The sequence below is a fragment of the Barbus barbus genome (genome assembly GCF_936440315.1).
Source record: "Barbus barbus genome assembly, chromosome: 11".
Classification (NCBI taxonomy): domain Eukaryota; kingdom Metazoa; phylum Chordata; class Actinopteri; order Cypriniformes; family Cyprinidae; genus Barbus; species Barbus barbus.
In genome coordinates, this window is record NC_136739.1 from 9,562,430 (window position 1) to 9,575,320 (window position 12,891).

The 12,891-nt window shown below is 38.5% G+C and overlaps 2 protein-coding genes across 2 annotated transcripts; one reads left to right on the forward strand and one right to left on the reverse strand.

Annotated features, from left to right (window-relative positions):
• The first annotated feature begins 2,363 nt into the window (after nucleotides 1-2,363).
• LOC306876772 (homeobox protein Dlx1a-like) lies at nucleotides 2,364-5,332 on the forward strand. Its single transcript, XM_079428175.1, has 3 exons — nucleotides 2,364-3,130; nucleotides 3,387-3,586; nucleotides 3,848-5,332. Exons 1-3 carry the CDS (start codon nucleotides 2,818-2,820, stop codon nucleotides 4,091-4,093), a joined length of 759 nt encoding a protein of 252 aa, XP_079284301.1. The 5' UTR covers nucleotides 2,364-2,817; the 3' UTR covers nucleotides 4,094-5,332.
• A 4,836-nt stretch (nucleotides 5,333-10,168) lies between these two features.
• On the reverse strand, nucleotides 10,169-12,511 carry LOC306877216 (homeobox protein Dlx2a-like). The gene is made up of 3 exons (XM_079428837.1): nucleotides 12,011-12,511; nucleotides 11,519-11,703; nucleotides 10,169-11,222 (listed from the first exon to the last, which is right to left on the reverse strand). Exons 1-3 carry the CDS (start codon nucleotides 12,339-12,341, stop codon nucleotides 10,905-10,907), a joined length of 834 nt encoding a protein of 277 aa, XP_079284963.1. The 5' UTR covers nucleotides 12,342-12,511; the 3' UTR covers nucleotides 10,169-10,904.
• Nucleotides 12,512-12,891: the final 380 nt, after the last annotated feature.

The following is a 12,891-nucleotide window of genomic DNA, read 5'->3' on the forward strand; positions in this document are numbered from 1 at the left end:
AATAGATTTTTCAAAGATTCTACAATAAAATAGAAGCCTAGTGCAGGAGAAAAAGCAATTCAGTTTAGGGAAATATGATTCTAAAGTTAACTTCTATTAATATCGTTAAATAATTCGGAAGAGAACCTTTCTTTTTAGAGTTTTATTAAAATATCATTTTGATTAGTTCTCACGAAGATTCTGTCTTTAGATCTGGAGATCAAATAAATGTATTATTGTTGCTATGCTAAAATGTTACAAATCATATTCAATAATAACAATAATGTCATTGCATTAAAATAAATCATTGATAAAATGAGAGCATTTGCTAAATAAATAATTTTACACGTTTGAGTATACGAGTAATTAACGAATTTGAAGCTAGAATTGTTACATGAAATTTGCTGTCCTTATTTCATATAACACTTTATATATGTGTATCTCACAAATTCAGAATAATCGAAGACAAACACGAGTAACTTGTTCAGTTTGTTCTGAATGGTGATAATTATTGGCTGTAATACTGTCATTATTTTCGCTAATGATGAGGATCCCCGAGGTTGATTGCGAATGTCATTTGAAATACAAATTACTTTAAATTGGACAATTTTGAGGATGGTGGATATCTAACAGGTATTTGTCAAATGTGGTAGTCAGTCCATATCATCTGGGCATCGTGTTGGAGCCAGTGACATTTTTGTGCAATATTCTGGAGTTTTTTTTTTTTTATTTCACTGTATTTTATTATGACGGAATGTAAGTGAACACATGTGGAGATTCTGATCATTTCGAGGAAGACTGTGGAAAAGACAGCCGCAGAGACTGCGAAAGAGAGATAGAAATGAGAGGAGGATGTGGAGGTGTGATCCGCGTCGGCAGTCGCACACAAACGGTACGACCAGTCTCATTCTCTTCTGCGTCTTGTGAAAATGAGCGTTTTTATTTTTCTCTTCTCTTGGTATGTCAGTTATCTTGAAATGAGATTCAGCGTCAGCTCACATTGTTATCGAATATCTAAACAATGTTTTCTGAAAAGCTATACACATGGGAAAAAAGTTACAATCGGTTAGAGTTTCTTCATACGTCGCCGTTTATAGCCTAATTTTACACCAATATTTTAACGTCACAGTTATCCAAACCGCAACAAAATGCTGCTTGTTCTTTGAAAATGTTTGACAGATTATAAATGAGTAATACTATTTAAATAATGAATTCTGTCTGCAAAGAGTAAGGCCCAGTTTAATGGCAGACAGATAACTCTGCGCCAGTTTCTGGTGGTCAAATTTATTTTAATTCATTATTAATCAAAATAATTAATATAAATACGATTGCATGATTTTTAACTTTGGTGGTTTCTTATTCTGCTTCCTTAATCTTGGATGCAGAATCATTAATAATTATACAAACATAATATTTTTGTCTTTTTCTGTATTTAGAAAAAAGGCATTTAAAGGTTTTTTTAACGGATCAGTAAGTAGATCATATTTTTGAGTTTATTCGATCTAAACTGCAAGTGTGTGCAATTTTTGTGATAATAATAGCTGACGTGGTGCTGTGTAAACATGTAACATGTGGACAATATATTGCTTTGGTGTAGATGTGTTATTTGTTGATTTGTTTTAATGTTTCCTATTTAACTTTTCCTGCATAATTGGGCCTGCCACATGTGGATTAATCGCACTTTATTGATTCTCTGATTCACATCTAAAAACTAAAACCTGCAGACTATTTTAAAATAACCGCAATATTAACCAAAACACTGCAACATCAACCAAACTCAGATCTGATAGGAATTCGCCAGATAACAGGAGCTGTTACCAACACCGACCTTTTCCTCTGATCCTCAAGCGCAAAAAAAAATGAACCCACGCGCGCGCGAGTGATGTGGATCTGCACAACGCTGCAAGTGTTAAATACACAGCTAATTATGCGTATGAAAATTAAACAACAGTGTTATGCTAATTTAGCTGGTTTCAGCTGTCTTCAAGCACTCGACACTAGCATTTTAACCAAATGAATCATCAAAGTAATTCATCTTTGCTTGGAGACACACATTTATACCTGTACTTAATCATATTTGTTAGGTGTTAAATGCTTTGTTCACGAACCAGCAGAAAATTCAAGAGCATGCTAAATTTGTTCATCATATCGAACGTTTTTTCTATTTTTATGTCAAATTTTTTTCTTTGCTTTTGTTAGTACTTATTTATATTATATTTGTAATTTAATATTAATAATAATTATAATAATAATGTCATGGCATTATTATTATCCACTGATCATGTGAAAATTGTTAGTGAAAGAACATGTTAATGATTCATTTTAATGTGTAGTAGGCTTATTATGTGTTAATGAACACTGTTTGAAACCAAATATCAAAACCAAACATCAAAATTTGATGATATTTTTAATGTTGTGTGTTGTAAATGTTGTGGCTCGGCAGGAAGGTGTTTGAGCCCTCCACGCACGGCCTATGCGTCTCGGCCCATTCCCTAAATTTCTACATTAGCATTGCACAATAGAGTCACAGGTTGGTTTTATTTCTTGAGTTTATCAGGTCCGTCGGACCCGACCCTCGGATTACCAATCCGCGTTGCTCTTGGAGGGAGTGGACCAATCAGAGAGCACCTTGGATAAATATTCATGATTCCCTGATTCAAACCTTTGAGCGAGTTTGTGTGGATCCACAGCATCATACCTAGACTTTTCACAGAGACAAACTACATTTTCTTATGAATGGAAAGTGAAAAAATCAGTTGAGCTTAAATTGGGATCCATCCTTCACTCAGATCATAGAAGAAAACAAAAAAGCAGGGAGAGAGAGAGAGAGCGAGAGACATGACCATGTCTACAATACCAGAGAGTCTAAACAGCCCAGTCTCAGGAAAGAACGTGTTCATGGAATTTGGGCCACCAAGTCAGCAAATGTCGCCTTCATCTATGACCCACGGACATTATTCAATGCACTGTTTACACTCCTCTGGACACCCGCAGCACGACAGCGCATACAGCCCGGCTCCGTCCTTCCCCAGATCTCTGCCTTATCCATACGTCAACTCGGTCGGTAGCCATTCCACCAGTCCGTACCTCAGCACCGTGCAGACTTACCCAAACAACTCGGCTTTGGCGCAGACCAGACTGGAGGAGCCAGGTAAGAAATGTTGCGTGCATGTCTTTGGTCTTCGCTGGTCGTTGCGTTTGTCGGCACGCTGCGAGAATGTTGGACTGGAGTAGCCCAGATGTGCTGTTATTAGGCTTGGTAATTATTTATTGCGTAATGCTATAAACAATGTATGCAATTAAGGCTAATTATACCTAAAGTGCCGCCTGTAAAACTTGTGCACAGTGATGTGAGCCGCGCTGCATGAACAGTCGGTGAGACAGCTTCTTTTCTTTCTCCTTCCCAGCGCCGGAGTCAGAGAAAAACACCGTGGTGGAAGGAGGAGAGGTTCGTTTCAACGGGAAAGGCAAAAAGATCCGCAAACCCCGGACCATCTACTCCAGCCTCCAGCTGCAGGCTCTGAACAGGAGGTTCCAGCAAACTCAGTATCTGGCTCTGCCGGAGAGAGCCGAGCTCGCCGCGTCTCTGGGGCTCACGCAAACACAGGCATGTGCTCGGCTTTTGCGCCTTTTCAATAAACGAATTAGATTTTGTGAACAAATTTACACAAATTCAAGGTTTTATTAATTGCATCTTCTCATGTCCGTTTTGCAATCTCTATATAACACGGGCCTGTAATTAAGGTTTGCATCTGTTTGAGGGAAATATTTAAAGAGAATTAAAGTCATGCGTAAAACGATTCGATTGCATGCGATATAGATAACAGAAACAGATGCTCGCTCTGACTTCCCTCGCCTTTTTTTCTAGGTTAAGATCTGGTTTCAGAATAAACGCTCCAAGTTTAAGAAACTGATGAAGCAAGGCGGAGGAACAATAGACACGAACGCTTTGGCTAACGGGCGCGGACTGTCCACCGGATCTCCATCCATAGCGCCCGTCTGGAACTCAACAGCCAGCGTCAAAACATCCACACCGACCTCGTATATTCCCAGTTACACCTCATGGTATCCCACAACACACCAGGACACTATGCAGCAGCCGCAACTCATGTGAACCAGCACTGTTAACACAACCCCGCCCCTCTATCCACCAGTGGCCCAGTTCAGGGGACCCAACACAGGCCAGTCACTCTGCGGCCTTACACACACACTGGCCCTCCGCAGCCCAGACCAGATGCGATCCGGAGACGCTCTCTAAAAGACACATGCTGACACACTGGCCAGAGTGGACTGAGCGAGGGTCGTCTGCACCGGAGAGGAAACGCGTCTCTTTTTGAATTAAAGGGAATGCCGGGAAAGTGGGTAAAATCAAAGCTGCTGCTCTCCCCCTTTCCGTTACTTTTTTTGATGTGTAAAAAAAAAAAAAAAAAAAAAAAAAATCACGAAAATGTACCTAGTCAGAAATGTATTTCATTTTCTTCAAATTTGTAATTTTCCGTAAGAAAATTGGAATTTCCGGTTTGTCCATCCACAACAAAGTGCTGGGCTGTGAGTGAGAGCGACATGTACATCACACAGAAATGCGCTTTTTCCAAAAGCTCTTGTGAAACGCCGGGCTCATACAGTCGCTTCAGGCTTCGCCGTGGCGCGGTGAATGTGTAAAAACAGGGATAAATCACACCGTGAGCAAGTACAGTATGAAAGTCTCAAGATTTTCCCCATTTTAAAGGGAACAAAGAAATCTTTAAACAAAGTTATTTGTATGTATGGCGTTTTGTGTTTATTTAAATATAACTTATTTAGATTTTTTTTATCTGTTTGTATGTTTTATTTAAAACAAATGTTCTTTAAATTATGATGTGAGGCTGCACTATAAAACAGAAACACTTCCCTCGGATTTGAACCCAATTTGTAAAACTGAGTGTTTTTTTTTTTTTTTTTTTTTTGCATCCTACAAAGAGAAGCTGAGTGCAGATAAACGCGTCTATCATCACCGTTAGATGGGAAGTGTTGACAGCTCTAATGTACAGAAATAGTCGTTTTTGTTGTGTGCTGAATAATTTGTGCAAACGGATCTAAACATGATTGTGTTGATTAAAATTCATGTGTCTTTTCGTTTCACATTGAAAAATAGTTTTATAGCTGATACCGGTCACATTAATTTATTGTTTTTGTTCCATGGAGTCTTGTATAATGTGTAAACTCGAACAGTAAAAATCTGCTTATGAAAGAAGTTACAAAATGTCATCGCAACGTTTATTGCTTTGCCAAAAAATGAATGAAACTCAGGTAATTGATGACACAACTGATGTGGATTAAACACAACTGTTTTGTAAATAAATAGGCCTATTTCAATATTTAGCCAACTTGTCTTAATATCCAAAAGGATTTGTTGTCTACAGATACCGCGTTTTCAAACAAAATAAAAAAGCATTTTGATCACAAAAAAGAGTTTAGCCATTACAGCCCATACTGATATAGCGTAAACTAATTTACAAAAATCTTCATATTTGTCTTGCTCAATTTGGCCGTTTTGTGTCTTTTTTAAATGACACCTCTAGCTTTTCATTGCAATCTGAACCACCGATTAATCTTGTGGTGGTTTCTGTAACACAGCCATTCCTCCGACAATAAGGGCACTTCGTTTCTTTTCACTTTCGTTTAGCCGCTATAAGCTCTTTTCTGCTCTTGTGGGGTTGCTTTTGAAGGCCGTGTGTTAAGTGAATAATCGGGCAGGTGCCGCTCATAGAGGGGCAGATGAAGAAAGACTGAGGCTGGAAGGGGGGCAAATGCAGATAGGTAAAGCATGACATGTTCAAAGTGTCTTTTGTTTGGGGCTGATGGTTTAACTGCGCATTTTAAGAAAATTCTGATGCAGAGATGCCGGCAAGCAATAATAGAAGAATATTTCCTGTAATATTAGCTATTATTTTGTGCTTTCGTGCATATATTCGTTTGATTCTATTCTTAATAGTGTAATTTGCTTTTTTAAATATTACTATTATTATTAATTATTATTATTATTATTATAAACCTATTATTATTTATTAAATGAATAATGATAAAAAAAATTAAGGTCTAAAATTGGATTTGAACAATAAGATTTGAATACATCTGCAGCCTAATATATATATATATATATATATATATATATATATATATATATATATATATATATATATATATATATACACACAAAGATAAACTAAGATATTAGAAATACTGTGAATTCAGTTGGCCTTGCATCTGCTGTTTGAGTATTCAGTGCTTACCATTGCAGTAGGTGCTGGGGGTGCAGCAATTATTGTGACAAATTTTGACACTCTTCATGTGTGGTCTTTAAAAATGGCCTGGTCAAAGCAGGAAATGGCCCCGTGCGCTCTGATCACAAGATCAATGCTCCAGCAGTTCTTTCTGATTTAAGATTAATACGACTCCAGATTAATATATATGTATGATTTCATATTATTATTATTTTTAAAATATTATTATTATGCTATCGTTGTTTAAACAATATAGTGGTCCTTTATTATTATTCTTTACAGCCTCTGTCGTGATATCAGGTTATAGATCACAATGCTTATTAATTCGTTTTATGCTTTTGATGCTGTGTCCATTTGACCGGTTTCCAGATTAAATTGCACTTAACTGTTTATAATTCTCTCGGGGATTTCCAGCCGTCTAGTTAATTTTCAGAATACGGATAAATAACACCTATATTTTCTCGATGAACATTTGTTAAAGACTGGCTAATACTGATATGAATCAATACAACAACTTGTACCGCAGATTTGACGAGTGTTACAAAAATATAAATGTAAAATATATCTTATCTTTTTTTTTTCCTAAAAATATTCCAAACACAACTCTTGGGAAGGAATAAAAGAAGAAGCCCGTCTCTTTCTCCGACATGCAGCTGTGGAGCAGAGAGGGTCAGCGTTATTTCACTCTATTCTCCTCTTGATTACGCGCCGGGCCCATCAAACCAGACATAATTACAGTCATTCCCTCCTTACTTATTCTAATGCAGCTTCCCATCTACGGGATAATTATGAGCAATTTTTTTCGCACGTGGAATCTTTTGTTAACAAAAGAGATAGCGCGCTGAAAGAAAATTTGCTGTGCGATGGGGGGAAAAGAAAAGGAAAAAAAGAGAGTGAAATAGGTGCGCAGCGGTAGTTATAAGTAAGGCTGGCAAATTGCTTGCAGGTGTATACCGAGAGATTTGTCAATGGGAAGAGGGATCAAAATGAGCAAACGCACAATGTCGGAGTGATGAAGGCAGAGGTGAAATTATAGAACAAGGGCTCCTTTATTTTCGACTGGATTCTATAGACAAACTATCTCGCAATTTCAGACAGCTTTATTAATGAGGTAGACCACTCTAGTCTGATTCAAAGCAGCAAATAGTGTAGGCTACTATATTTTATTTCCTCCACTTAACCGAATAAGATTTTTCCAGCGAACGGCACTTTTTAGCCGCCAAATTCGTTCAAATTAGCCAATAGTAGGCTATTATTCGCTTAGTGACAATGTTTTTATTATTGTTACTTTTTGAAGAATGCTCCGGCTATATTAGAAGCTCCATTAATGCTATAACAAAATTTCAAAATTGCTCAGAGGCTTTAGATGCAAAGCGCGCATTTCAAACCACATAGTTTGACTTATCATAATACCTAAGTGTAAAAAAAAAAATGTTAATAAAATGTGTGTAAAATGAATGCGCATCCTCCTTACCTTAATCTGCAATAAACGAGAACGCAAAGATTGGCAGATCGTCTATAGTAGCTATAAGTCTTGAGAGAAGAAGAATATGAAAAGAGCATCCAGCAGCCATGGCATAGGTTCGGCTCTTTGGGTCCCAAAATCTGCCTCCTCTAGCTGGGCTCAGAGCTGGCAGACGCTCTCCGAGCAGGAATGAAAAATCCTGCTTTATTTTCCCTCTTTATAGCTGATGGAAAAAATTGCTGATTATTAGCATAAATGTTTACTCCTCATTACGCTGATGACATTGTGCACTCGAGATCTTGGTAATCTTTGGGAAAATTATGAGTAATTTTTAAAAATTTAAAGCAGCAGTTACCATGCAATTCAGGCTAATTTTGCGTAGGCTCCAAACGGATATAATTATCGCGGAGTCAAGATGTTATGCTAAAAACTATGCATTTATATTACCATTTATTATGTACATACAACTTTGACAATGTTGATGCTTGAAATAGCTGGAAATTGTCTTGCGCAAAAATTACAGTCCATATTAGGACATCTAAAATTGCGAAGAATTATATAGTAATTGCAGGCTTTCAGATCGGGGAGCCAGAATGCTCAACTGGAGCAATTGTGGATAAAATTACAGATCAGAGTATAAATTAGGGATGGGGTATGGCATTTTTCAAGTTCTACAGGATTCCGGAAGTGTCTAAAACCACATCATTGCTAATCTTTCAGAGAGAAAGGCACGCCGAGCATGCGCTTGCAGACAGCTCCAATACAATTTTACATTCGTCTGCATTTTCAAGATGTGACACTTGTCCACATTGAACCACCTGAGTTGAGAGACCTAATAAATGTTAACACGGACTATGGCCATGCTTGCCAGATACAGCAAAAATATAGGCTGACAGAACCCGCTGGTGCATGTGGTTACGCGTCTGGCTTGCGTTTGGAATATGGGTTAACGTGATCCGGCTTGCTCGGAGGGGTGCTGTGCTGCACTTGATGTGATATCTCATTGTTCTTGATCGCGTTAAACCAACCCGAGAGCACGTCTCAAGGAACGCTCGGCGTGGGTAAACTGTAAACTGTACTGTGCGTTACCGAGGCCTTTACGGAAAGGCACTAAAAATGAAGCCGACCGCTATTGGTTAAACACGGCATTCCCGTTTCCCGTCGTGTTTATACTGTTGAACGGATAAAGTCTGGATCTTGTGGATCTCTGCGGGGCACATTTAAATACGGGCGTAGTCTCAGCCCGGGGCAACACCATAACATCTTGTAATGTGACAATCACTGACAGGACATATCCTCATTACATCCGTCTGCTTTATAGCTTTTGGACCCACAAACAAACAGATTCATGTGTCACCAAAAGCAACCCGTGTTACTTGTATTATTTCAAAAAGAACAACGGATATTAAGCCACGTGTAGGGCAAGCTTTTATCTTTTAATTTGAGAAATGAACTAGCCGTGACACTTGTCATACATAATTAATAATAGCCTAGATCTGCACTATAATAAATGAGTTCATGGTTATGTGATAATAACGTTTTAAAACAACTTCGTTTTTCTTCTTGATCGTAGGAGTTTAAAATGTTGCATGCTTTTGCTTTGACAACGCGTTGATTTCACTTCAAATTTTATTTGAGTAGTTAACACTTAGTTTCGTGGGTTATTTGTTTGTTTGAAGTGATGCATTAAATGTGCATGTATCGGGTTCAGCATGACGCATTACTCAAATTCCTCTGCACGGAATTCGGCATTTTATTTTCTACTAAGCTTCTAAACAAATAAACAAGTTTTCCTTTGTTATATGGCGTGGAAAATTAATGTAGGCTACCCGGCAGTCAAGTCCCTGTTACAAAGGCCTTGGATTGTTCGTGGGCTGGTGGAAGTTGTGACAAATGTTTCCACGTTGTTTAGCTCGGGGCATTTGTGAGCCTGCCTTTTTGGCTGCCCTGACTTCATAAAACGTCTGGAGCGCAGAGCTCTGACTCCAGAGAGTCTGAACCCAGCAGAACGCCTTCATGCCGGGGCGTGTTTGCGCGCTCATTCCCAGCCGGAGGCGCTTCTGTTGGGCTCCCCAAGCCTTTGTCCTGAAGTTTTATGTATCCGAAAATGTAAGAGAAATCAGACTAGTGCATAATGAATTTAAAGAAGAACCGTGTTCATGCTCTTTTCCAACCCCCTCTACTTATTACACAGAAAGCTAGACACACCTGTCACGTTAGTCCACAAAAGGTAGCCTAAATGTGTGGGTTTTGTGGGAAACATTTACAAGACGTTGCATCGTGTCTCCAGCCAGACTTATTAAAGACTAGAGACTCAACTGGCGCCGAAGCAAAAAGAAGAAGGCGTGGATAGATCTGCGAAAAAAAACATAACCCATACCAACAGTGAACTAAACAGAGAGAGGGGGAAATACAAAAAAATACATTCGAAATCCCCAATGAATAGATTCATAAAAAAATTAATTCACATGAAAGGTTTTATTTAAATAAGTCTGAATCATTATAGTGTCAGAAATGTTTTCAAAATAAATAGCCTAAAACAAAGTACTCCAGAGAAAATATCATTTTACATGTGAACATGACTTTAGGACAATCAGTAGCTTAAGAGTGTTTTCCATTAGTGATTTATCCATATTATTTAAACCAGTGAGAACCCTATATGATATACGAATGACAATATTATTAAATAGACGCGGTGGAACACACGTACAAGAGACGGACACCAGATTTCCAACTTACCTTACGCACTAAATATAAAACGAACAAAAAGTCTAAAAACAAATCAAAGACAGGCGAATGAAACACATTTACGGTGGAAAGAGACAGTTAAGTTATTTGCAAAAGGCACCGAACAGCTTCAGGTTGTGCTACATGTGCTCTTACACCCTGCTGCAATACTCACTCATTAATGTCCGCATGAGTTCTCTAGGCTTTGGATAATAGTAGTTCACCGAACAATTGGTTTTAATCCACTGATGTACCACCCATAGAACAAAATAAATAAATACAAAAATAATTGTATATGTTTGATTCTTTAGTGTCTGCTTGTTGACGACATTGCATGAAAATAAACAGTGTTACGCCCAAAACGCACTGGCAATCAACGTGGCAAAGGTCATACTGGAAATCAGGCCTAAAAGTCATTTGATGCAAGTTCTCCAAATGAATTCCCCAGTTTTTGTTTAAAGTCTGTCGAGTCAAAATATGGTCCCGACGCTGACAGTTGTGTTGTGGTGATGTGGCGGCTGTAGATGGCTCGCAGAGTTCGTGGATGAGTACCAGTGGTAGTTAGTCAGAAAGGATGGAGTAGTTGTGCTCGGGGGGCTACTGCTCTGGGACAAAATCGTGTTAACAGTGCTCATTCTCTGGCTGTGCGCGAAGTCCCAGGCCGCGCTGAGAGGCGGAGAAGGCTGAGGTGGAGACTCACTGGAGGCCACATGCTGCTCTGGTGGGATTTCTCCACTTTTCCACAACTTCTTGAACTTCGAACGACGATTCTGGAACCAGATTTTTACCTGAAAAAAAACAACAACGACAACTCAGTATCTTGAGTAGCATTGTACACCTAGTGGAACTGCTGTTAGATAATCTGAATTATATTTTACAAAATAAGATTTTGTTTTTAATATTACCTTAATAGAATAAGGTGTCTATTATTATTATTATTATTACTATTATTATTATTAAACCCCTTTTTTATTAGGTCAGAAATTAATTAGCATTTTATTATATCAAATAATAATAATAATAATTTTTGAGGCGTATTTGTTGGCTGGTATTTTATGAAGTTTTAGAAAGCGTCTATCCGTACCTGTGTTTGCGTGAGGCCCAGAGAAGCGGCTAGTTCTGCTCTCTCCGGCAAGGCCAGATACTGAGTCTTCTGAAACCTCCTCTGCAGGGCCGCCAGCTGGAAACTCGAGTAAATAGTACGAGGTTTTCTAACTTTCTTTGGTTTTCCATTAACCATTCGAATTTCAGGTTCACTTTCCTCTTTTTCTGGGGGAGAAAACAAACAAACGTAGCTGTAAATACGCTTGAAAGAACTGAGTTGTCCCAAACAAATATTTTAAAATAAAATCTTTATAAAATAAAACCAATAATTTAGGTTTCAGATATTATTATTAATCACAACAGCATGCGCAATTAAAGGAATCCCATAAAAAAAATTATAATTCATTTATGTATTGCATTAAACGTTGTTCTTTTCTATTGCTCAGTAATTATGCAAACACAGTAGGCTAACATTACAATGTTAAGGTCAACTGTGACCACAACGCAAAGTGAGCAAGAGAGATATATTTACCAGCATCTGCAGGAGTTGGTGAGGAGCAGGAGCCGTACGTGCCGTAGGGGCCAAACACGTTGCCGAAGCCCAGTTCATATGATTTGGTATTGTACTGGACGCTGTTCATACTGTTGTTCTGGTACTGGTAAGAGCTGATCTGGCCGTATGGAGAGCCTGCGCATTGCCCGGCCTGCTGGTTATTATTATAGTAGCTGCTGTCGGTAGCGGTGGAGACCGGAAGAGTCGGTGATTCCTGGGATTTGTGCAGACTGTGGTAACTGCTGGAGGTAATCTGGTTTGAATGCATATCTGTACTGAGGCTGTCAAAAACTCCAGTCATGTTTTTCATAACGCAAAAATACCTAAATGCAAGTCCAACGAATGAGCGAACACATAAAAGCTCTCCTAACACGCAAAACTAAATACAGTCTCTGAGTTGAGTTGCATTCCGCTTTGGGAGGATACAAACGCAGACGCGACGCAAAGCAGAACTGTGATTGTCTGTCAGCAGAGATGTAGGAGGGCGGACATTTATCGCGCGTCACGGGGGAGGATGAACTTGTGCGCCTGAAGCAGCCAATGAATGCAGGAGACACACGGCTCATATATGCATGCTCGTGGTGATGGTTAACTGCAATACTCTGTGCTGCATGAAACACACTTCATATTTTATTTAATTAAAAACATTGACAAATATATATATATATATATTTTTTTATAAATAATGCTTAGCGTAGGCTATCATTAATATAGCGTGTTCAAATTAAAATCGTCATGAAACCTATTCATATTTCACGTATTAGGTCTATATTCTGAATACATGGACTTCTGTGAATCCCTAAAACGTTTGTTGTTTTATTATTAAGCTTTTAAACCAACGCGCAGAGTTGGCTGCGTCT

What these genes read in the sequence shown, in the direction of transcription:
- LOC306876772 (XM_079428175.1), top strand. Translation starts at nt 2,818, where the DNA reads ATGACCATGTCTACAATACCAGAGAGTCTAAACAGCCCAGTCTCAGGA. An exon ending in GACCAGACTGGAGGAGCCAG is followed by an intron (nt 3,131 to 3,386) that starts GTAAGAAATGTT and finishes TCTCCTTCCCAG; the next exon opens with CGCCGGAGTCAGAGAAAAAC. An exon ending in TGGGGCTCACGCAAACACAG is followed by an intron (nt 3,587 to 3,847) that starts GCATGTGCTCGG and finishes CTTTTTTTCTAG; the next exon opens with GTTAAGATCTGGTTTCAGAA.
- LOC306877216 (XM_079428837.1), bottom strand. Translation starts at nt 12,341, where the DNA reads ATGAAAAACATGACTGGAGTTTTTGACAGCCTCAGTACAGATATGCAT. An exon ending in ACCAACTCCTGCAGATGCTG is followed by an intron (nt 11,704 to 12,010) that starts GTAAATATATCT and finishes TTTCTCCCCCAG; the next exon opens with AAAAAGAGGAAAGTGAACCT. An exon ending in TGGGCCTCACGCAAACACAG is followed by an intron (nt 11,223 to 11,518) that starts GTACGGATAGAC and finishes GTTTTTTTTCAG; the next exon opens with GTAAAAATCTGGTTCCAGAA.